We start from the raw sequence: 24,707 nt of genomic DNA, 5'->3' as shown, positions 1-24,707 counted from the left end.
GTGCTGGAGATCAGAAGTGTCCGGGGAGAGAAAGGCAGGTAAAGAGATCGGGGCGAGTGATCCTAAGAGAGTCCCTGTGAGTAGGCCGAGGCCAATACAGAGTGATAGGAATAACGTGCTTCAGTACGGTTGGTTTCTTAGCGTTCATAGCCAATCAACTGTACCACAGAAATGGAACTTAATCACAGAAAATAGATGTTGTGGTGGCAGCTGCAGAGAAGTACTTCAGTGTATGAGATTTTACTGCAGAAGTGTCCCGTCCCCACAGGCTGCCGGCCTAGTGTAGGATCAGATCGGGCCAAGTAGTGATGAAGTTTTAATGGGAGTAGGGTTAGTTAGTAGGGCAATTTCTCTTCCCTTTTCCCCATCCCTTTTTGTGTCACAAAGTGTAATGAACTCACATTCCAGAACACAGGACTAGATAAGAGAAATAGATGAATAGGGAGGACGTGACCGGACTCACAATCCAGTACCATAGATGGCGGTGTATTTACTTTTCAGTAGGTTACGATCCGCCAATACAAATTTAAAGAAGAACTCTAGCTAGCACAGGGGAAGCAGAGTCAATGAGGGGTAATTTGTTTCCAATGGATCTGGCTGTCGAGCTGGAAGAACAAGGACAAGGGCTTGAGGGAATGGCGATGTTAGCTAGCTATAATGAGAGGACGAGAAGGACAAAGGCTCCCGGAGTGGAGGAATATGGAAGGTGGATGGATGAATTAGAATCTATCCTAGTGGTGGCAGGTTGTGTAACACCAGAAGCGGATGCGATGTTTGATTTTGTTGGCGCGAGTGGAGTTGGTGAGAATGATAGGTGGACAACGGTGAGAAAGAAGAATGGAGCTAAAAGGGCTAGTTGGAGTGCGTTTCACCAGCAAGGATGTTTTTTGGTAACCTGTTTGTGGTCTCAACGATGGTAAAGGACGCATTGGAAAAAGTGGAGTCGGTCAGAGGGACCAGAAGTGGTATGTTGTTAATTTTGTGTGTGTCACAAGAACAAAGGGAGGAAGCGCTGTGGCTCAACAAACTATCAACGTATGATGTGGAAAGCTAGGATTTTCCGAGTAGGACACCTGAAGTGGTAGACGCACGTCGACTGATAGATTGAAAGAAAGGAAAGCCTATTGTTATTATTGTCTTTTGATCAAGCATTTCTCCCAACTCATGTAAAACTTGGATATGTGAAACATGTGGTGAGACTGTATCTACAGAAGCTGCTACAGTGTTACAATTGTTTAAAAAAATTGACACATGGCAAGTGTTTGTCAAAGGAATAAATATGTTGTAGTTGAAGAGTCAGATGAAGCACATTGCTGTAATTGTGATGGGAATCACGTTCCCATGTTCCTGGAGTGCCCTGTAAGGATGAAGGAGGTCGCAGTAGCTAGGATCAGGACTATCCAGGAGGTCTCCTATGTGGAGGCAGTGAAAATAGCTGAAAGAGCGAGTGGAGATGAGATGGCAGTGGATGCCCCACAGCCTGCAGTGAATGCAGTTTAGGAGAAGGATCCCGAAACACTAACAGTGAAGAAGGTGGACTTTGTTGCGTTTATTGTGCAAATTGCACTGGACAAACAAATTAAAAAAATATGTATAACATTCGAAGAAACTAGACTTCATTGTGACGATGGCAAACATATTTCTGGATCTCCAGGACTACAGCCAAAATGTTACAGGGAATACTGAATGAATATACTGAACCTTTGTAGGGATCTAAATATACATTTGAATCTGACTGAAGGAGTACAGATATTTACATTTGAATATTATAAGTATATTTTTTCACCTTTCCCTTCTCCCTATTATTTTTGCGTTAAAGCTTATCAGTTTTCACCCCATCCAGTAGGTGGTGGCATGCTCCTCTAACGTTGTTTGTGGACCGCCGTAATACCATAGAAGAACTCTAGCTAGCTTAAGTTAATAACAATAACACTCGCTGCAGCGTATATAAATATTTGGCTGCAGTTTCGGAGACGTTTAGCTACCACCTGTTTGCGTTGATTTGTAGTAAAAACAAAACTAGCTACTTGTTCATTTGTCGAAATAACACTTTATACACGTTCGTTCAATAATATTTAGACTAATTTAGACTCAGATTCACAATTTTGTATAGCTAGCCAGCTAATGTTAAGACAATAAGGGCGTTAACTAGCTAGAGTTACTGTAACGTTGATAGCTTGCCGTTTTGAACGCGAGAATCTAAGGCTTGCCTGCAAAAACTTGCCACTGTTCCAGCGGATAAACATATTGTTTTATATATATATATATTTAGTCAACTAACTAGCTAGGTAGAAGTCAAGTGGTTTTTAAAATGAGGGGCGGTTCGTCGTATGGAGATCGGGACAGGGACCGTGGTCGCGACAGGGGGTAAGTCAAGCAGCTAACTTAGCTATTTACCTGGAAACCCGAAGATTAATTGCATTGATTCCTACGTCGGCATAAATTTGCGTTTGAATCAGGAAAGTTTCCTCATACGACCTCTGCAAGCCAGAATGTTGAATGAAATTATATTTTAACTTACTTTACCGGTTGGTTCTTTTGCAGGTAGGAATGTGAGAGTCGACAATATATCCACAGGACAACATACGCTAATTAATTAAACTTTTCAAAGCGTTGGTAGGTCGTTCAGATTTATATTAACTGAAGCATGGGCACAAGATGAAAAAACATGTGTAACAGTGTTGCTTCCATCCTTCTCGCCCCTACCTGGGCTCGAACCAGCAGGGACCCTCTGCACACATCAACAACTGCCTCCCACGAAGCATCATTCCACAAAAGCCACGGCCCTTGGAGATCAAGGGAAACAACTACTTCAAGGTCTCAGAGCGAGTGATGTCACCGATTGAAACGCTATTAGCACGTACCCCACTAACTAGCTAGCCATTTCACACCGGTTACACTCACCCCCCTTTTGACCTTTTTCCCTCATCAACCAGTGATCCGGGTCATGGCACCAATGTAAGCTAGCAATTTCACACCAGTTACACATGCACTCCATGCAAGGATACATGGTTCTGAGCATGTTACAGGTGATATAAATCTGCATGCGTTTTGATAAGGTAATTTTATTATACTTTACTGTGGGTACAGTGCATTCGGGAAGTATTCCAACCCCTTGACATTTTCCACATTTTGTTATGTTACAGCCTTGTTCTAAAATGGATTAAATTGTTTGTTTCCCCTTATCAATCAACACCAAATACCCCATAATGACAACGCAAAAACAGGTTTTGAATTTATTGCAAATGTATATAAAAAAGTTATATTACATTTACATAAGTATTCAGACCCTTTACTCAGTACTTTGGTAAAGCACCTTTGGCAGTGATTACAACCTCAAGTCTTCTTGGGTATGACGCTACAAGCTTGGCACACCTGTATTTGGGGAGTTTGTCCCATTCTTCTCTGCAGATCCTCTCAAGCTCTGTCGGGTTGGATGGGGAGCGTCTCTGCACAGCTATTTTTAGGTCTCTCCGGAGATGTTTGATCGGGTTCAAGTCTGGGCTCTGGCTGGGCCACTCAAGGACATTCAGAGACTTGTCCTGAAGCCACTCCTGCGTTGTCTTGGCTGTGTGCTTAGGGTCGTTGTCTTGTTGGAAGGTGAACCTTCGCCCCAGTCTGAGGTCCTGAGTGCTCTGGAGCAGGTTTAAATCAAGGATCTCTCTGTACTTTGCTCCGTTCATCTTTCCCTTGATCCTGACTAGTCTCCCAGTCCCTGCCACTGAAGAACATTCCCGCAGCAGGATGTTGCCACGACCATGCTTCACCGTAGGGATGGTGCCAGGTTTCATCCAGACCTGACGCTTGGCATTCAGGCCAAAGAGTTCAATGTTGGATTCATCAGACCAGAGAATCTTGTTTCTCATGGTCTGCGCCCTTTAGGTGCCTTTTGGCAAACTAAGCTGGCTGTCATGTGCCTTTTACTGGGGAGTGGCTTCTGTCTGGCCACTCTACCATAAAGGCCTGATTGGTGGAGTGCTGCAGTGATGGTTGTTGTTCTGGAAGGTTCTCTCATCTCCACAGAGGAACTCTGGAGCTCTGTCAGTGACCATTGTGTTCTTGGTCACCTCCCTGACCAAGGCTCTTCTCCCCCGATTGCTCAGTTTGGCCTGGGCGCCCAGCTCTAGGAACAGTCTTGGTGGTTCCAAACTTATTCCATTTAAGAATGATGGAGGCCACTGCTACTCTCTGTTACTATCTATGCATAGTCACTTTAATAGCTCTACCTACATGTACATATTACCTCAATTACCTCGACTAACCGGTGCCCCCGCACATTGACTCTGTACCGGTAGCCCCGCTATTGTTATTTTACTGCTGCTCTTTAATTATTAGTTATTCTTATCTCTTACTTTTTTTAGGTATATTCTTTAAACTGCATTGTTGGTTAAGGGCTTGTAAGTAAGCATTTCACTGAAAGGTCTACACCTGTTGTATTCGGTGCATGTGACAAATAACATTTGATTTGACCTGAGCTCAGTTTCGAGTGTCATAGCAAAGGGTCTAATTGCTTATATAAATTAGGTGTGTCTGTTTTTAATTTTTTCTAAATTAGCAAACTTTTTTTTTTTTAAACAACAGTTTTCTCTTTGTCAATATGGGGTATTGTGTGTAGATTGATTTTAGAATAAGGCTGTAATGTAACAAAATCAAGGGGTCTGAATACTTTCCAAATGCACTGTATATTGTCTTGCATTCCCACTGTAAAAAGGACCAACAGTGGTAACCGGTAGAGTATGTTTCAATGTCATTTTATTCAACATACTGGTTTGTAGAGGTTGTGAGTGGAAACTTTCCTGATCCAAACTCACATTTTTGCCCGATGTAGAATTCAATACAATTCAGCATTGTGTTTCCAGTCAAGATAGCTATATCTCTATTCACTTTAGCTAACAAGAATATCTAACCAAAGATGGATAGCTACAATGAATCTATAAAGACCAGCTACTTAGCTAGCTAGCTATGTAATCCTCTTCATACCCTTTGGGACCAAGATCCCTCCAATTCTTTCTGTCCTTGGCAAATGTTGTATACAGTGAGTCTCGCTTGAGGTAATCAAATACTAATCTATGTGCTTGTCATCTTGTTAGGAGTCCTCGTTTTGGGTCTAGCAGAGGTCCCCCTCCCAACAAGAAGTTTGGGAACCCAGGGGAGCGTTTGCGCAAGAAGAAATGGGACCTAAACGAGCTTCCAAAGTTTGAGAAGAACCTTTACAATGAACATCCAGATGTCCAGCGCATGAGCCAGGTATTGCCCCATACCAGTGTGCTTCAGTCATGGAGAACCACAGGTGTGTGTGCATTTCTTACAGCACATTCCAGTAGGCCTACTATGACATCTGATTCAACTAATCAAGGGTTTGATGTTTAGTGAATCTGGTTTATTTGTGCTGGGCAGTCTGCACAGTCTTGGTCTCCACAAAGATTGAACAGCGCTGCCCTACACTCTTATTGACTTAGTCTGCAGTTGTTGCCAGATGTGCCGCCCATGACACTATTGGTGGACAGTTATTATTTTTTTCTTATTGTCTCAGATATTGTTTTCTGTCTTTCAGTATGACTTGGAGGAGTTTCGCAGGAAGAAGGAGATCACTATCAGGGGGTCAGGCTGCCTGAAACCTGTCAGTAGCTTCTCCCAGGCCCATTTTCCCCGTAAGTACAAACACTTTTTCAGTACAACTGAACTGCCCTGGTGTCATTGTGAATATGCATATCGTTTTCACCTCGGGGAAACATCTATTCTGGCAGGTAATGTGGCCAATTGAACCTTAGTTTTGTTAACCAATGCAATTTATAGTTATTTAGTTATGCTTATAAGATGTTCTTATCCACAGAGTATGTGATGGATGTGCTGATACAGCAGAACTTTAAGGAGCCCACAGCTATCCAGGCACAAGGCTTCCCTCTGGCCATGAGTGGCAGGGACATGGTGGGCATCGCACAGACAGGTTCTGGGAAAACCTTATCGGTGAGATGCAGCTGTAGCTCCGTCATCATACATTCACAAGAACAGAACAGGATGAACAAAAAGTTACAGCAACACTTAGGAACAGTAGCCGCATGCACACTGTTCATATCTGTAGACATTTTTATTAATTTGTCTTTCTGCCCATTTTTACACATACCCCTGTGTTGACTGCCATACAATATTCTCAGTTATCTTGTCTTCCTTCTAGAGCCTGACCGATATGTGTTTTTGGGGGTCGATTCAGATTTTTTGAGGGGGACAAAACGTACCAATATGATATACCTGCAGATATACTGTTTTACAGTGAACAAATTCATTTGAACATTTTCCACACTGACTTTTCAGAAATGGCCATCCAAAAGAGCAATTGTCTAAGAAATATGCTGCAAATGTTATGTCTTACATGGTGACAGTAATGGCACATCATGAGAATGTCCACAGGTGTCCCTTTTTTCATCCTATTCATTGAATATTGGATATAGTGGAATTGATCGGGCTCTACTTCCTTCTATTATTAATCTCTCCTGCTTGATGTGAGGTGTTTATCACCTTGTTGTTGTATCTCCTCAGTATCTCCTGCCTGCCATTGTGCACATTAACCACCAGCCCTACCTAGAAAGAGGAGATGGACCAATCGTAAGTAATCCATTTTGGATGAATCTTACAGGATGTTTCCTATAATTGTTCATATGTTTGGATATCAGCCACTTCCAAAATGTATTTTATTCAGGGAGTGTTTTTTTTCTATCCCTGTCCTGTCTCGGTGCAGTGTTTGGTTCTGGCACCAACTCGAGAGCTGGCCCAGCAGGTTCAGCAAGTTGCTCATGAATATGGCAAGTCATCACGCATCAAGAGCACCTGTGTTTACGGGGGAGCGCCCAAGGGACCCCAGATCCGTGACCTGGAGAGAGGTAAGGAGGCTCCTCTGGAAAAAGGCATACACACTAGTCACTATAACCTATACGCTGAATAAATCTATACTCTTTTCCATTACGCATGTCTGTCTAAACCAGAGAAACCTACCCTGCTCTCTTTCTCCCTCCCAGGTGTTGAGATCTGCATCGCCACCCCGGGTCGTCTCATTGACTTCCTGGAGGCAGGGAAGACCAACCTACGGCGCTGCACCTACTTGGTGCTGGACGAGGCTGACAGAATGCTGGACATGGGCTTTGAGCCACAGATCCGCAAGATTGTTGACCAGATTAGGGTGAGCAGGGTTCTCTAGTCACTCAAGCAAAGTGACCCTCATTTTACAGCTGTTATTACCTTATCTCTTTCCAGTGCATTAGATACACATTGACACATTTCAGGCCTGCCTAAGACCATATACACTGAGTAGGGCTGTCCCTCACAAAAAACAAATATTGGTTGACGAAATGTTTAAACTTAATTTTCCATATATAGACACTATGTGTTTGAATAAAATCAACTACATACAGTGGCTTGCAAAAGTATTCACCCCCCTTGGCATTTTTCCTATTTTGTTGCCTTACAACCTGGAATTAAAATTGATTTTTGGGGGGTTTGTATCACTTGATTTACACAACATTCTTACCACTTGCAAAATATGTTTTATTGTGAAACAAGAAATAAGACAAAAAAACTGAACTTTAGCGTGCATAACTATTCACAAAGTCAATACTTTGTAGAACAACCTTTTGCAGCAATTACAGCTGCAAGTCTCTTAGGGTATGTCTCTATAAGCTTGGCACATCTAGCCACTGGGATTTTTGCCCTTCAAGGCAAAACTGCTCCAGCTCCTTCAAGTTGGATGGGTTCCGCTGGTGTACAGCAATCTTTAAGTCATACCACAGATTCTCAATTGGATTGGGGTCTGGGCTTTGACTAGACCATTCCAAGACATTTAAATGTTTCCCCTTAAACCACTTGAGTGTGGCTTTAGCAGTATGCTTAGGGTCATTGTCCTGCTGGAAGGTGAACCTCCGTCCCAGTCTCAAATCTCTGGAAGACTGAAACAGGTTTCCCTCAAGAATTTCCCTGTATTTAGTGCCATCTATCATTCCTTCAATTCTGACCAGTTTCCCAGTCCCGCTGATGAAAAACATCCCCAAAATATGATGCTGCCACCACCATGCTTCACTGTGGGGATGGTGTTCTCAGGGTGATGAGCGGTGTTGGGTTTGCGTCAGACATAGTGTTTTCCTTGATGGCCAAAAAGCTCAATTTTAGTCTCATCTGACCAGAATACCTTCTTCCATATGTTTGGGGAGTCTCCCACATGCCTTTTGGAGAACACCAAACATGTTTGCTTATTTTCTTCTTTAAGCAATGGCTTTTTTCTGGCCACTCTTCTGTAAAGCCCAGCTCTGTGGAGTGTACGGCTCAAAGTGGCCTTATGGACAGATACTCCAATCTCCACTGGAGCTTTGCAGCTCCTTCAGGGTTATCTTTGGTCTCTTTGTTGCCTCTGATTAATGTCCTCCTTGCCTGGTCTGTGAGTTTTGGTGGGCAGCCCTCTTTTGGCAGGTTTGTCAGTCTCTCAGGGACCGAGAGACTGAAAAACAGCTTCTATCTCAAGGCCATCAGACTGTTAAACAGCCACCACTAACATTTAGTGGCTGCTGCCAACATACTGACTCAACTCCAGCCACTTTAATAATGGGAATTGATGGAAATGTATGTAAAAATGTATCACTAGCCACTTTAAACAATGCCACTTAATATAATGTTTACATACCCTCCATTACTCATCTCATATGTATATACTGTACTCTATATCATCTACTGCATCTTGCCATCTTTATGTAATACATGTATCACTTTAAACTATGCCACTTTATGTTTATGTACCCTATATTACTCATCTCATATGTATATACTGTACTCTATACCATCTACTGCATCTTGCCTATGCCGTTCTGTACCATCACTCATTCATATATCTTTATGTACATACTCTTTATCCCTTTACACTTGTGTGTATAAGGTAGTAGTTGTGGAATTGTTAGGTTAGATTACTCGTTGGTTATTACTGCATTGTCGGAACTAGAAGCACAAGCATTTCGCTACACTCGCATTAACATCTGCTAACCATGTGTATGTGACAAATAAAATTTGATTTGATTTGTTGTGGCGCCGTATTCGTTCAAGTTTTTCATAACGGTGCCCCGTGGAATGTTCAAAGTTTCGGATATTTTTTTATAACCCAACCCTGATCTGTACTTCTCCACAACTTTGTCCCTGACTTGTTTAGAGAGCTCCTTGGTCTTCATTTTTTTAAATTTTTTAAATTTTATTTTTTTTAAATTTATTTTATTTCACCTTTATTTAACCAGGTAGGCTAGTTGAGAACAAGTTCTCATTTGCAACTGCGACCTGGCCAAGATAAAGCATAGCAGTGTGAACAGACAACACAGAGTTACACATGGAGTAAACAATAAACAAGTCAATAACATGGTAGAAAAAAAAGAGAATCTATATACAATGTGTGCAAAAGGCATGAGGTAGGCAATAAATCGAATAATTACAATTTAGCAGATTAACACTGGAGTGATAAATCATCAGATGATCATGTGCAAGAAGAGATACTGGTGTGCAAAAGAGCAGAAAAGTAAATAAATAAAAGCAGTATGGGGGGTGAGGTAGGTAAATTGGGTGGGTAGTTTACAGATGGACTATGTACAGCTGCAGCGATCGGTTAGCTGCTCGGATAGCAGATTTTTAAAGTTGTTGAGGGAGATAAAAGTCTCCAACTTCAGAGATTTTTGCAATTCGTTCCAGTCGCAGGCAGCAGAGAACTGGAAGGAAAGGCGTCCAAATGAGGTTTTGGCTTTAGGGATGATCAATGAGATACACCTGCTGGAGCGCGTGCTGCGGGTGGGTGTAGCCATCGTGACCAGTGAACTGAGATAAGGCGGCACTTTACCTAGCATAGCCTTGTAGATGACCTGGAGCCAGTGGGTCTGACGACGAACATGTAGCGAGGGCCAGCCGACTAGGGCATACAGGTCGCAGTGGTGGGTCGTATAAGGTGCTTTAGTAACAAAACGAATGGCACTGTGATAAACTGCATCCAGTTTGCTGAGTAGAGTATTGGAAGCTATTTTGTAGATGACATCGCCGAAGTCGAGGATCGGTAGGATAGTCAGTTTTACTAGGGTAAGTTTGGCGGCGTGAGTGAAGGAGGCTTTGTTGCGGAATAGAAAGCCGATTCTTGATTTGATTTTGGATTGGAGATGTTTGATATGAGTCTGGAAGGAGAGTTTGCAGTCTAGCCAGACACCTAGGTACTTATAGATGTCCACATATTCTAGGTCGGAACCGTCCAGGGTGGTGATGCTAGTCGGGCGTGCGGGTGCAGGCAGCGAACGGTTGAAAAGCATGCATTTGGTTTTACTAGCGTTTAAGAGCAGTTGGAGGCCACGGAAGGAGTGTTGTATGGCATTGAAGCTCGTTTGGAGGTTAGATAGCACAGTGTCCAAGGAAGGGCCGGAAGTATATAGAATGGTGTCGTCTGCGTAGAGGTGGATCAGGGAATCGCCCGCAGCAAGAGCAACATCATTGATGTATACAGAGAAAAGAGTCGGCCCGAGAATTGAACCCTGTGGTACCCCCATAGAGACTGCCAGAGGACCGGACAACATGCCCTCCGATTTGACACACTGAACTCTGTCTGCAAAGTAGTTGGTGAACCAGGCAAGGCAGTCATTAGAAAAACCGAGGCTACTGAGTCTGCCGATAAGAATATGGTGATTGACAGAGTCGAAAGCCTTGGCCAGGTCGATGAAGACGGCTGCACAGTAATGTCTTTTATCGATGGCGGTTATGATATCGTTTAGTACCTTGAGCGTGGCTGAGGTGCACCCGTGACCGGCTCGGAAACCGGATTGCACAGTGGAGAAGGTACGGTGGGATTCGAGATGGTCAGTGATCTGTTTGTTGACTTGGCTTTCGAAGACCTTAGATAGGCAGGGCAGGATGGATATAGGTCTGTAACAGTTTGGGTCCAGGGTGTCTCCCCCTTTGAAGAGGGGGATGACCGCGGCAGCTTTCCAATCCTTGGGGATCTCAGATGATACGAAGGAGAGGTTGAACAGGCTGGTAATAGGGGGTGCGACAATGGCGGCGGACAGTTTCAGAAATAGGGGGTCCAGATTGTCAAGCCCAGCTGATTTGTATGGGTCCAGGTTTTCCAGCTCTTTCAGAACATCTGCTATCTGGATTTGGGTAAAGGAGAAGCTGGGGAGGCTTGGGCGAGTAGCAGCGGGGGGGGCGGGGCTGTTGGCCAAGGTTGGAGTCGCCAGGAGGAAGGCATGGCCAGCCATTGAGAAATGCTTGTTGAAGTCTTCGATTATCACGGATTTATCGGTGGTGACCGTGTTACCTAGCCTCAGTGCAGTGGGCAGCTGGGAGGAGGTGCTCTTGTTCTCCATGGACTTTACAGTATCCCAGAACTTTTTGGAGTTAGAGCTACAGGATGCAAATTTCTGCTTGAAAAAGCTGGCCTTTGCTTTCCTGACTGACTGCGTGTATTGGTTCCTGACTTCCCTGAACAGTTGCATATCGCAGGGGCTCTTCGATGCTATTGCAGTTCGCCACAGGATGTTTTTGTGCTGGTCGAGGGCAGTCAGGTCTGGAGTGAACCAAGGGCTATATCTGTTCTTGGTTCTGCATTTTTTGAACGGAGCATGCTTGTCTAATATGGTGAGGAAGTAACATTTAAAGAATGACCAGGCATCCTCAACTGACGGGATGAGGTCAATATCCTTCCAGGGTACCCGGGCCAGGTCGATTAGAAAGGCCTGCTCGCAGAAGTGTTTTAGGGAGCGTTTGACAGTGATGAGGGGTGGTCGTTTGACCGCGGACCCGTGGCGGATACAGGCAATGAGGCAGTGATCGCTGAGATCTTGATTGAAGACAGCAGAGGTGTATTTGGAGGGCAGGTTGGTCAGGATAATGTCTATTAGGGTGCCCATGTTTACGGATTTAGGGTTGTACCTGGTGGGTTCCTTGATGATTTGTGTGAGATTGAGGGCATCAAGCTTGGATTGTAGGACTGCCGGGGTGTTAAGCATATCCCAGTTTAGGTCACCTAACAGAACAAACTCTGAAGCTAGATGGGGAGCGATCAATTCACAGATGGTGTCCAGGGCACAGCTGGGAGCTGAGGGGGGTCGGTAGCAGGCGGCAACAGTGAGAGACTTATTTCTGGAGAGATTAATTTTTAAAATTAGAAGTTCGAACTGTTTGGGCATAGACCTGGAAAGTATGACAGAACTTTGCAGGCTATCTCTGCAGTAGATTGCAACTCCTCCCCCTTTGGCAGTTCTATCTTGACGGAAAGTGTTATAGTTGGGTATGGAAATCTCAGAATTTTTGGTGGCCTTCCTAAGCCAGGATTCGGACACGGCAAGGACATCAGGGTTGGCAGAGTGTGCTAAAGCGGTGAGTAAGGCAAACTTAGGGAGGAGGCTTCTGATGTTGACATGCATGAGGCCAAGGCTTTTTCGATCACAGAAGTCAACAAATGAGGGTGTCTGGGGACATGCAGGGCCTGGGTTTACCTCCACATCACCCGAGGAACAGAGGAGTAGTAGGATGAGGGTGCGGCTAAAGGCTATCAAAACTGGTCGCCTAGAGCGTTGGGGACAAAGAATAAAAGGAGCAGATTTATGGGCGTGGTAGAATAGATTCTGGGCATAATGTGCAGACAGGGGTATGGTGGGGCGCGGGTACAGCGGAGGCAAGCCCAGGCACTGGGTGATGATAAGAGAGGTTGTATCTCTGGACATGCTGGTCTCAATGGGTGAGGTCACCGCATGTGTGGGGGGTGGGACAAAGGAGGTATCAGAGGTACGGAGAGTGGAACTACAGGGTCCATTGCAAACCAAAACAATGATAATGATAACTAGCCTGAACAACAGTATGCAAGGCATATTGATATTTGAGAGAGACATACAATAAGGCATAAAGTGATTGCAGGTCTTGATTGGGAGAGCTAGCTAAAACAACAGATAAGATAACAGCAGCAATAACAGGGTGCTAGTCTAACACAGCAACAACAGGTAAAAATGGCGACGACTAGGCAGAGAGGGTCGGATTAACTACACACAGATCCTGAGTTAAAGCACAGAGCCGACAGATAAAACACAAATAAACAGAATGGAGTACCGTGAATTAATGGACAGTCAAGCATGCATCAGCTATGTAGCCAAGTGATCATAGTGTCCAGGGGGCAGCCGTAGATGGAGCAGGGAGGCCTCCACTAAGCTAGCACGCGGCGTTTAAAGTTAGTAGCCCGGGGGGTGGTCTGCTCAGACGTGGTCGTGTCGACAGAGAATCCAAGCCGGATGGCGAAAGAGAGGTTGTGAATTGTAGAATTGTGTTTGCTAACTGGTGCTAGCTTCGTGGCAGTGGCGCTAGCTGCGCTAGCTGCAAGCTAGCTGTGAGGATCAGAAGTAGTGGCTCAGGGATTACGGCAGGAATCCGGCGTTGTTGTCGAGAGACAGTCCGATGCTGGTAAATTGGTGAGTAATATCCAGGCTAATAACAGGGCTGGTGTCTGTGCAGAAGGTAAAAGCTACTAGCAGCGGCAAAAAAAAAAAAATGGCTAAATTAGCTTGTAGCTGATTTAGACCAGTTGTGATGGATTGGCAGGGCTCTGTGTCGGCAAAAAAAGGTCCAGTCCAATTGGCAAAAGAGGTATTGTAGCCCAAGAATTCGCTGGTAGACCTCTTCGGCTAGCCGGCAGATGGGCCTAGCTCGAGGCTAGCTCAAGGCTAACTGGTGCTTGCTTCGGGACAGAGGTGTTAGCCAGTAGTAGCCACTCGGTTGCAGCTAGCTAGCTGTGATGATACGGTGTAATTGTCCAGAGCTTGCGTCAGGAATCCGGTGATGTGGTAGAGAAAAAGCAGTCCTATATGCTCTGGGTTGATATCGCGCTTGCAGACTGGCAGGTATTGGCCCGGTATTGAAGCTGGCTGTGTCCGAGTTGAGGGTGAAGACCTAGTTATCTGGCTAGCTTCTGATTGGGGTTACGGTTCTAAAGTATAAAAAAATAGCAGGTCCGTACCACATTGGGTGAGGCGGAATGTAGGAATGTATATTCAGTTCCTAGATGGAAAGTGAAATTAAAATATATACGAAATGTATACGAAAAATACGAAGACTATTTACACAGGACAAGACAACACACGTCCGACTGCTACGCCATCTTGGATTCCAAGATTCATGGCGCTGCTTGCTTGGTGGTGCCCCTTGCTTAGTGGTGTTGACTCTGGAGCCTTTCAGAACAGGTATATATATATATATACTGAGATCATGTGACACCTAGATTGCACACAGGTGAACTTTATTTAACTAATTATGTGACTTCTGAAGGTAATCGGTTGCACCAGATCTTATTTAGGGGCTTCATAGCAAAGGGGGTGAATGCATATGCACGCACCACTTTTCTGTTTTGTATTTTTTTGAAAGTTCTTATTTTCACTTCACCAATTTGGACTATTTTGTGTATGTCCATTACATGAAATCCAAATAAAAATCCATTTAATTTACAGGTTATAATGCAACAAAATAGGAAAAACGCCAAGGGGGATGAATACTTTTGCAAGGCACTGTATGCACTGAGCTTGTCTGATGCTTTAAGCACACTGTTTAATTAAATAATTAAGATGCAGGACTGGCGCACGTTGTCTCGCTCTCCTCCCTACCGTAGCAAAAAGGCACCACAGCACAGCAAGTGTTAATTGTGCTGTCCGTGCTGAAGCTGTAATGTAATTTCAGCCTTTTAGTTTCTTACTTGTTTCTGACCGAAAAGTTCTGTTACCGAAATCCCTAATTTGTTTTGGAAAAACATTCCCTCAACCCTCGCTCTCTTAAGAATAGCCCCCTTTTTTAAAACGTTTGCCTAAATGACATACCCAAATCTAACTGCCTGTAGCTCAGGCCCTGAAGCAAGGATATGCATATTCTTGGTACCATTTGAATGGAAACACTTTGAAGTTTGTGGAAATGTGAATTGAACGTAGGAGAATATAACACAATAGATCTGGTAGAAGAAAATACAAAGAAAAAAACGATCATTTTTTTCCTACCACCATCTTTGAAATGCAACAGAATGGTCCCAGTTCCAGCCATCACTCTGGTTGTAATTCCGATGGTGTCCACAAGATGGCAGCAGTGTATGTGCAAAGTTTCAGACGTATGAGCGAACTACATGACATTTAGTGTGAAGTCACCCAGGTAGATTTGGGCAAATCGTGGAGACATTTGCATTCATATTCCATTTTTCTGCAAGAATATTGTCAAATCTGTATACTTGGACTTTGATTTAGCTTTTCCAGTAGAAGTAGCCATATTATAAGTTCAACATTTGCAAAACAACCAGTTTTCATAACTTCATAACTCTGAATATTATAATTTTTGTCCAAAATGAAAAGGCATGCTGTCGTACAAGGTTAGTAGCTACATTTTACGACAGATACATGGTTTCCGGATACTCCCGTAAAGCCCAACTCATTGGCTATCTGGCTAGCTTGGTTCGACCCTGATTGGTGCTTATTTGACAAAGTTAGTCGTTCAAGTGAAGACCGCCTGCGTCATCGGCCTCGCTCTCTGAACAAATATGGTGTCTTATAGGATATACTACACCCCTAATGATATAGTGAAGTCTTGTTACGTTCTAGGATCTCTGAGGAATACATACAAACGCGATTTGACTGGTTGAAACAATGTTTAGGGTGAGATTTTCACAGATTCCTTTCTTTGCAAATTGAACGAGTGGAAATACAAAATAGATCGTGCATGCTATATGGACCTTTTCAGGATATGAAAAAGGATTTTATCTAACAAAATGACAGACACTTCATGTTATCTCTGGGACTCTTTGGATGATAAATCAGAGCAAGATTTCAGAATGTAAGTACACATTTCACCTTCAGAGGTGAATTTATCAAACCTATCGTGGTGAAAAAAGTGTTTTGTTGTTAGGCGCTCTCCTCAAACAATAGCATGGCATTTTATCGCAGTAATGGCTACTGTAAATTGGACAATGCAGTTATATTCACAAGAACTTAAGCTTTCAGTCGATATAAGACACTTATATGTACCGACATTTGTTGTTTCTCTAAAATCTGCGATGGTGACACAAGGCGCTGAATGATTTACAACTGTCCCGTTGACGGGACGCCGATCCCTAAGATATAAGTGAAACATGTAAACATCGCATGCATGTGACCAATAGGGCCTGACCTATAGCCTTTCATAATCACATCAATAAATTGGTTATAACAGTTGCTGTTAGATTACAATATTATTACCTTTTCTGACCACTTAGAACAGTGTAAACAGAAACTGTTCTAACGGGGGGAAATATATAAAGCCTTTATTACAGCAGACTAAAACCAGTTTCATGCATTCGTAAATTGCATTTTATTTATTGTTTAGGCTAATTATTTAAGGCTTCCTTTGTTATTTAATATGAAAACTATAATGTTTGATTGCATTTCAAACATGAATGTATCGTATGCTGTGTGATGGCATAAATGAATGAATGATTGATTGATACAGGAGCCAATATATTGAAATATAGGCCTCAGTAAGTTAAGCTATTAAGACTAAACAGGATCCACTCTTAGGCCTACAGCTGCATAGTGGTTATACAAAGCCTACTAAAGATAACGACATTACTAATAATTCTAATATCAATAAGAAGAAGGGTATAGGAGCGAGAGCTGCGTGCATATTATGTGTGGCAAACAGGTGCTGTGAGATTACAATCACATTTTTCTGTTTGGAACAGTGTAAACAACACTAAATAAATAAGTAATACCAGTCTGTTCTAACAGGAAACAAATGTAACGCCTTTACTATAGCATAGCAAAGATTAAAAACATCCAAATCTGTGAAATTGCTTTATCCAACATTTTGCCATTGCATGAAGCCTGGTGCTCATGGAGTCATTAGGCTATGAAACAAACGCTCCAACAGAAGCAAGATCGGTCTTATTTCTGTAGATATGTACAGATGATTTGTAAAGATCGGTCTTATTTCTGTAGATATGTACAGATGATTTATAAAGATCGGTCTTATTTCTGTAGATATGTACAGATGATTTGTAAAGATCGGTCTTATTTCTGTAGATATGTACAGATGATTTATAAAGATCGGTCTTATTTCTGTAGATATGTACAGATGATTTGTAAAGATCGGTCTTATTTCTGTAGATATGTACAGATGATTTATAAAGATCGGTCTTATTTCTGTAGATATGTACAGATGATTTATAAAGATCGGTCTTATTTCTGTAGATATGTACGGATGATTTATAAAGATCGGTCTTATTTCTGTAGATATGTACGGATGATTTATAAAGATCGGTCTTATTTCTGTAGATATGTACGGATGATTTATAAAGATCGGTCTTATTTCTGTAGATATGTACGGATGATTTATAAAGATCGGTCTTATTTCTGTAGATATGTACGGATGATTTATAAAGATCGGTCTTATTTCTGTAGATATGTACAGCTGATTTATAAAGCCAGGCACATTTAACAGTTAGGCTATTGATTATAGACCTAATTAAGTTGGGGTTTCCTCAATTTTCTTAGACAATCAGGTTACGGCTGTTTCCTCGTTGCTGCTGCTGCCTCTGCCGCGTTGTTCTCAATCCCAATATGCTGGTTAACTTTGCTATTATGCACATGGCAACAAAGGGAAAGGTGCCAATTCTACAGCGCACTGAAGATTGTTTCAGAACTGCGGACAGCGACTGTATCTAACGCGGGAGAAAGCGCATTTGTTATAAAATAATATTAGATTTATTAGTGTTGCACCATTATCTTTTAGATAATATAACCATATACAATTTCAGTATCACATCTTACAGTGATGGACTGTGCTCTTTCCATGACATAGACTGACCAGGTGAAAACTATGACCCTTTATTGATGTCATCCACTATAATCAATGTAGATGAATGGGAGGCGACAGGTTTAAGAAGGATTTTTCAGCCTTGAGGCAATTGCGACATGGGTTGTGTATGTGTACCATTCAGAGGGTGAATGGACAAGACAAAATATTTAAGTGCCTTTGAACGGGGTATGGTAGTAGGTGCCAGGCACACCGGTTTGAGTGTGTCAAGAATTGCAACGCTGCAGAGTTTTTCACGCTCAACCGTTTCCCGTGTCTATCAAGAATGATCCACCACCCAAAGGACATCCAGCCAACTTGACACATTAGATTCCCCGTGGACCGCTTTCGACACCTTGAGTCCATGCCCCGATGAATTGTGGCTGTTCTGAGGGCAAAAGGGTTGCCACTCAATATTAGGAATGGTGTTCCTAATGTTTTGTACACTCAGTGTATATTTCAGTAGATGGACTACTACAAATTCTTTATTCCAAATGGCTAGTGGTTTCTAGTCTATATCCCCAAACTGCTGCTATACTGTAATAAAACATCTGATACTGCTGCTAGCTACTGCAAAACGTGCTTGTGTTTTTTATCAAGAGTTTCTAATGCTGCTCTCCTCCCAGCCTGACAGGCAGACCCTGATGTGGAGTGCCACCTGGCCCAAGGACGTGCGGCAGCTAGCAGAGGACTTCCTGAAGGACTATGTCCAGATCAACGTGGGAGCCCTGGAGCTGAGCGCCAACCACAACATCCTGCAGATTGTGGACGTGTGCACGGAGAGTGAGAAGGACAACAAGTGAGGCTAATACTTGTTCACTCTACTCCACTGAAACATTAGCGTTAGTGAATGGGACTGTGTTGATCTAAACTGATGAGGCTTGGTCGTAGACCGATGTAACTAACTCTTCAAAGAGCTTTCATTGGCTAACATGTTCACTCTCCTTCTCCCCAGGCTGCTCCAGCTGATGGAGGAGATCATGGCTGAGAAGGAGAACAAGACCATCATCTTTGTGGAGACCAAGAAACGCTGTGACGATCTGACCCGCAGAATGAGACGCGATGGGTGAGCGAGGGAGGGAAAGGAACACACACACACACACACACACACACTGGGAGTAATTAATTGATTTTATTATATATAATATAAAATACTTCTGGTCATGGGGTTGTACTACTTCATAACAATTCCCAGTTCTCTGATCATCAAGCTAACAAGTTGATTTGCTCCTCAGGTGGCCAACGATGTGTATCCATGGTGACAAGACTCAGCCAGAGAGAGACTGGGTGCTGACAGGTAAGACGTGGTTTATTAGGTGTATTATATGGGCTAGTATAGGGCTAATCGGTATTGGTTGTTGTCGTGACGCCTTCCTTTGTGTTCCTCTCTCCTATAGAGTTCCGTAGTGGCAAGGCTCCTATTCTTATTGCTACTGATGTGGCCTCACGTGGTTTGGGTATGTACTGTGTGTTCAGAATTAAAGCACAGTCCCTCGGCATGAATACAAACACAGACATATTCCCTCAATGGGCTATGAGTAGTACACCTAATTGTGCTTAGATGTACAGTATACTAGCCTCATTGCATGTAAGAAACCCAAGAAATGTATAGATGTATTGAGTTCATGAAATGACCTCCACAAAACACATTGAAGCAGATTTCTGTGAGTACTGTTGCCACTTTGTTTAATATGAAGTGTGGCTTTCTTGTCAGTAGTACTTCTTAGATACAGAGTATGTATTTAAGAAGTATGCCTTATTTCTGGAACAAATTTTTCTTTGTGGAATGCCAGGTCCCTTGACTAATGGAAAAATCCAACCATTGAGTAGATCTAAAAACATATAGTAATTTGAGCCTTTTGTCAGTGTGTGAAGTATTAACTTAAAATAATGGGTATGGAGAGTGATGCACCCCCTTATGGCAATCAATTTTTATAACCAAATTTAGTTTTGTTTCTGTGTTCATTTATTTTTTCATTTTGTTTTTGTTTTGTTTCCAAGTCTCTTCCGGCACTAGAAGCACACAGGCCCACTGGAGCCTGCAGCCGGACCTAGGCATGACTAATCGAGCCTGAGTTGCGGAGAGAAACACAGGGGAGAGGAGGCCTGATTTATCAATCCCAGACACAGACATCTCTCAGAAAACCCAGAACAGACCCCTCAAAAAAAACTGCTGGGATTCCAAATTTTAAACTGGGGCGGGGCGATCAGCTCAGAGGGCCAAGAGGGGAGCGGCCTACCACAAGCTATGCCATCAGCCTGCAACAGTAACTTACCATATGTAGTTCCTTTCATAAATTACACTAATATAGCTACACAATGCTAAGCAGGTTTGTTTCACTAAACAGCTTTAACGTTTTCAGAGGATTTCTCCATTCCCTTTGCTAATATGGAGCGTTTTCAAAAAGCCCTAGTTAGACATCTTTGAAGATACTAAATGAGGTTTGGCATCATTGGAGATCAATTGATTGATAAGTAGTTTGCCAGAAACATTCTTCAAGTAATTCTACCATACAGTATAGCTACCAGAAACATTCTTCAAGTAATTCTACCATACAGTATAGCTACCAGAAACATTCTTCAAGTAATTCTACCATACAGTATAGCTACCAGAAACATTCTTCAAGTAATTCTACCATACAGTATAGCTACCAGAAACATTCTTCAAGTAATTCTACCATACAGTATAGCTACCAGAAACATTCTTCAAGTAATTCTACCATACAGTATAGCTACCAGAAACATTCTTCAAGTAATTCTACCATACAGTATAGCTAGTCTTAAATGTAGACAAATCATTTCCCCAGAGGTTAATAGATACAGTGGTGCGTTACAAGAAGACAGGAAAAGGCAGCAGGCCAAGTATTTGTCGCTTTGCTGGAGGCTCCCCTCTAAACTGCTCCTGCAGCCCACTATGCAGCCTGACACCCCCACCACTGGCTGTGCCGGCCTCTCCCTCTGCAGGCGTCATGTCTGGTCCTGGCTGGCAGGAGTCCTGGCCTGAAGGAGCCTCTCTATATACCCCCCCTTCTCTCTGTCTATCCCTCCTTCTCTCTGCCCACCCCTTAATCTCTCACACTTTACACTGTCCATTTACCCATTTATAGTCCACTGTTTAGAGATACATTCTCTTTCTACCTCGCCCTATGCTTATTCTGACCTTGGTCATGTGATCCCTTGGCCTTCTTCCCAAATCTTTCATGCTTTCATCTCTTTACTTCAAATATCAATGACTCTTTGTGTGCATCATGCAAAGACAACCCAGACCTGCAGATTCAGAAAAATGGAAACGTTCTACCTGCGCTCAGCAAACCCCAGTCAGAATCATGTCCTGACAACATCTGTATATTCGCCCCTCTACAAATGCTCATGTTCCCTGGCAAAGTCCCTTAATGTTGAGTATTTTAGCTCCCCAAAACCTCCACATCACCACCCCAGTGTCTGTTTCTTGTTACTGCACTTGAACCCCTGGGCTCCTGGACACGCTGTCAGTCTGGGAAGGACTCGGGGGGACTTCCCTGGGTCTCTTCCATTTGTCTCCTCTGAACAGATTTCTACCAAAGACCTTGGATAATCTCAACAACAACCCCAGAAAATATCCCCCAAACTAGAATTAAACACAGGTATTCGCTAGAAACAGGAGAGGATGCTTACCATACAGGTAGTTACAGTAAGTCCATATTTAGACCCCTGAAGTCACATTGAAGTACCCAACAGTACAGAACAGTAGCCCAATTTCTCCTATTCATGCTCCTGATGACGTGAAGAGGCAGCGCAAGGGTGTGGTGTCAGACCCAGTCCAGCCTGGGTTCTGGCTCTGCCACTCCAGTTGGGAGGGATGTGTGGAGGAGTGATGGGAGGGGGGAGGACCCATGTTGTCCTCCTCACTCTCCTACCCCTACAGACCTCCCAGGACTGGTCAGGGGGGGACAGAGGGCGCTAACCTTGTACGTCATCTCTAATACGGGGTAAGTACCTCACCCCACCTTCCCGGTTCACATCCACCTCATCGGTCTGTAAGAAAAAGGAGACATTTTTAACCCACAGCAGTGTTTTCAGAGCCCTATGTCAACTGTAATGAGAAACAGACTTTTAAAAAAAAAAGTTAAATTCCACCCTTTAAAGAAATCTTACCGTTGCCCGTTTTGTCAATGGATACAGATGTACCCCATTTATTTATTTGGAGTTTCAGCCCCACTCAAAATGGGTATGTTCAAACCCTATTTGTAATTATTTAGTCTATCTGGTATTGATTGGCTGTTATTGTAACGTTTTGGTCACGAAGAAGCGGTATATTCAGTGCTTGACCAAACGCATTTGAAATATATAGTGGCTGGAATACTGAGGAGCCCATTGTATTTTTCAAGGAACATAGTGTATTGGTTAACAAATAATATTGACAGTATTGTAGTTATGTTGGTGTAAGTAGGATTTAAGTGTTTCTGCATTATGTACCGATTACATTGTTCACTAGACAGGTAAGTGAGGTTTCAGAGTTAGATCTGTGTCTTATGGGTATTGTCTGTACCAAGTACATTTCTAGTTTTGCTTGGTGCACAAAGCAAACATCTCCCTGACCTTTCCACAGGTGGCATATTGTTGTGAAATGTTTCTATCAATCAATGCTGCTTTTCCTAACTTGTCCTTGTCTCTTTTCCCTCCCCATTGACTAACCCTCCCTACCCAACCTCTAACCCAAGATGTGGAGGATGTCAAATTTGTCATCAATTATGACTATCCAAACTCCTCTGAGGACTACATCCACCGTATCGGCCGTACGGCCCGTAGCACCAACAAGGGTACGGCCTACACATTCTTCACCCCGGGCAACATTCGTCAGTCCCGTGAGCTCATCCGTGTCCTAGAGGAGGCCCGGCAGGCCATAAACCCCAAGCTGCTGCAACTGGTCAACACTGGCCGTGGAGGAGGTGGGAGAATGAGGGAGAGCCTTCAAGGGAAATGTCTGGGGGGAAAGAGTTACCCCTCTAGATTTTTTTGAAGTGATTGACAGTGGGCTGTTGACTTGAGGTTTCTTCATTGTACATTGAACAAGCTAGTTTTTTACAGTGTGTGTCCATGTATTTGCAGAATTTTATAACAGACTTCTGCATTCCAAAGAGAGAAGATGGAGGCAGGTCACGTTTCCGTGGCAACGGCTCCAACGCCAACAACCCCAACCTGATGTATCAGGATGAGTGCAACCGGCGCATGCGCACCGTAGGCAGCAAGGACAGCCGGGGGAGCAGCAGCGGCACGGGAAGCAGCCGAGATGGAGGAAGCAGCCGCGCCGGGGACAGGTCGTCCTCTTCCTACAGGGACAGGAGGGACAGCCGCAGCTCCTGCTCCTCCTACAACCAGTACCAGAGCGGGAGCAGCCAGTACAAGTCCGGGAGCAGCAATGGGGGGCAAGATCAGTCAGTGGGTCAGTTTGGTTCAGTCAGCAGGTCCAGTCAGCCCCCTCCACCCCCCTCAGGGCCGCAGCCCCTCATGGCCCAGAAGTTTACCCCAGCCCAGCCCATGATGGGATTAATGGGGCACTCGCCCTTCCAGTTTGCTCCCCCACCTCCTCCAACCTCACAGAGGAAGTAAAGCTGGGGCAAGCCCTCACCACACATGCATACAATCCCCAACATCAACCAGAAAAGTCAGTTGTGTTAGGATTTAGATTGTCTGGTTTTGAGATTCTGGAGTACTGTGCTTGAAATCTTGGCCTTAGCTGACATGAATCCAGAGGTGTTTGTTAGATTGGTGAGCATTACAAATAACGTCAGCCGATTTGTTGTGGTCATTCAACATTCCAATAATGAACTTGCCTGACTAACAAGTAGTTTGACAGGATTTTTTTAAGCATTAAAATAGCTGTACAAATGCAGATTGTCCTTTGAGTAGTTAGACCACAATTGAAGTGGAATACACTTGTGCTGAAATGTAATACTTATACATTTGTAGGTGATGAAAGCATTTTCATTGAGGTGCCGTCTAATTTGTTTCATGTTGCTTTTCCCACAAAATGCATATCCAGTGCTGTCAACAGTTAAGTAACTTTTTCAGCATATTGTCAAACGTAAAGGTTATTTCATTGTACAAACTGGCTTTCTTAGTATAGTGAACTAATGTGCTATTTTTGCCTTTTGGTGTATGAGGCAGGTGCTACCGTTTCTCGACAACTTTTTTTCTCAGCTTTTGGTTTTTCAGCTTTTAGCTTGTACATAAGTGATTATTTTCCCATTTAGAATTTCTCTCTTAAAAGGTGATCAGTAATTCAGTTCCAGGACAGTATTTTGAAATATGTATTGACATGTCCTGACATGAGGTAGTTATTCGACTTATGTAGGTTACATTATTTTAATTGTTTATTTTGTGGGATCTTTCCAACCCCTCAGTAGCTGAACCATATAATTTCATGGTCTTGGGATATTGTTTCTCTATTGAACTCTGCTTGTTTCTTCCTAGTGTAGGGATGTATAGGTTTGTGCTTCTCTGTCCTTTCCGTTGAATCATTTACATTTTACATTTTAAGTCATTTAGCAGACGCTCTTATCCAGAGCGACTTACAGACAAGACCGACCTGTAAAATCACTTTTTTACTGTCTGGTTTTGTTTTTCAGGTTTCAATAAAGCTTTTGAATGTTACGTGTGTCTTAACATTTTGTTTCTGTACTCCACAAGGTGAGGTATTGATGGTGCTCCAACTAGTGCTCTTAACTACCATTGTGTGAATGAGCTTGGTTAAGATTGTCAGACTCCTACATCGTAATACATATTTTCAATAATGTTCTCTTTGCAAATGTACATAAGTTCCAATATTTACAGAGTTGTATTGGAGATGCCTGGTGGAATGTGCTTGGGAGACTCAAGCCGTGATT

At 43.2% G+C, this 24,707-nt stretch overlaps 1 protein-coding gene across 3 annotated transcripts; it reads left to right on the top strand.

Moving 5' to 3' along the window:
• The first annotated feature begins 1,890 nt into the window (after positions 1 to 1,890).
• On the top strand, positions 1,891 to 24,475 carry LOC139576861 (probable ATP-dependent RNA helicase DDX17). Of its 3 annotated transcripts, none has more exons than XM_071403426.1 (14): positions 1,891 to 2,367; positions 2,545 to 2,817; positions 5,091 to 5,247; positions 5,555 to 5,651; positions 5,834 to 5,967; positions 6,538 to 6,603; positions 6,737 to 6,878; positions 7,014 to 7,174; positions 18,468 to 18,640; positions 18,797 to 18,907; positions 19,077 to 19,138; positions 19,239 to 19,298; positions 22,542 to 22,769; positions 22,960 to 24,475. In XM_071403426.1, the coding sequence occupies exons 2-14, from the start codon at positions 2,669 to 2,671 to the stop codon at positions 23,034 to 23,036; spliced, it is 1,617 nt and encodes a 538-aa protein (XP_071259527.1). In that variant the 5' UTR covers positions 1,891 to 2,367; positions 2,545 to 2,668; the 3' UTR covers positions 23,037 to 24,475. The 3 variants fall into 3 exon arrangements, with proteins under 3 accessions (XP_071259527.1, XP_071259517.1, XP_071259510.1); XM_071403416.1 differs by having other exon boundaries at positions 22,930 to 23,172; XM_071403409.1 differs by lacking the exon at positions 2,545 to 2,817 and having other exon boundaries at positions 22,967 to 24,475.
• Positions 24,476 to 24,707: the final 232 nt, after the last annotated feature.

Source organism: Salvelinus alpinus, chromosome 1 (genome assembly GCF_045679555.1).
Source record: "Salvelinus alpinus chromosome 1, SLU_Salpinus.1, whole genome shotgun sequence".
Classification (NCBI taxonomy): Eukaryota; Metazoa; Chordata; class Actinopteri; order Salmoniformes; family Salmonidae; genus Salvelinus; species Salvelinus alpinus.
Note: the sequence above shows the minus strand (reverse complement) of the source record. Positions and strands in the feature narration are given on the sequence as shown.

Bases quoted from the DNA above. Each gene is read 5' to 3' on its own strand.
- LOC139576861 (XM_071403409.1), top strand. From the start codon at position 2,312: ATGAGGGGCGGTTCGTCGTATGGAGATCGGGACAGGGACCGTGGTCGC. The intron at 5,652-5,833 runs GTAAGTACAAAC...TCTTATCCACAG, and splicing joins CTCCCAGGCCCATTTTCCCC to AGTATGTGATGGATGTGCTG. The intron at 19,139-19,238 runs GTAAGACGTGGT...TCTCTCCTATAG, and splicing joins GAGAGACTGGGTGCTGACAG to AGTTCCGTAGTGGCAAGGCT.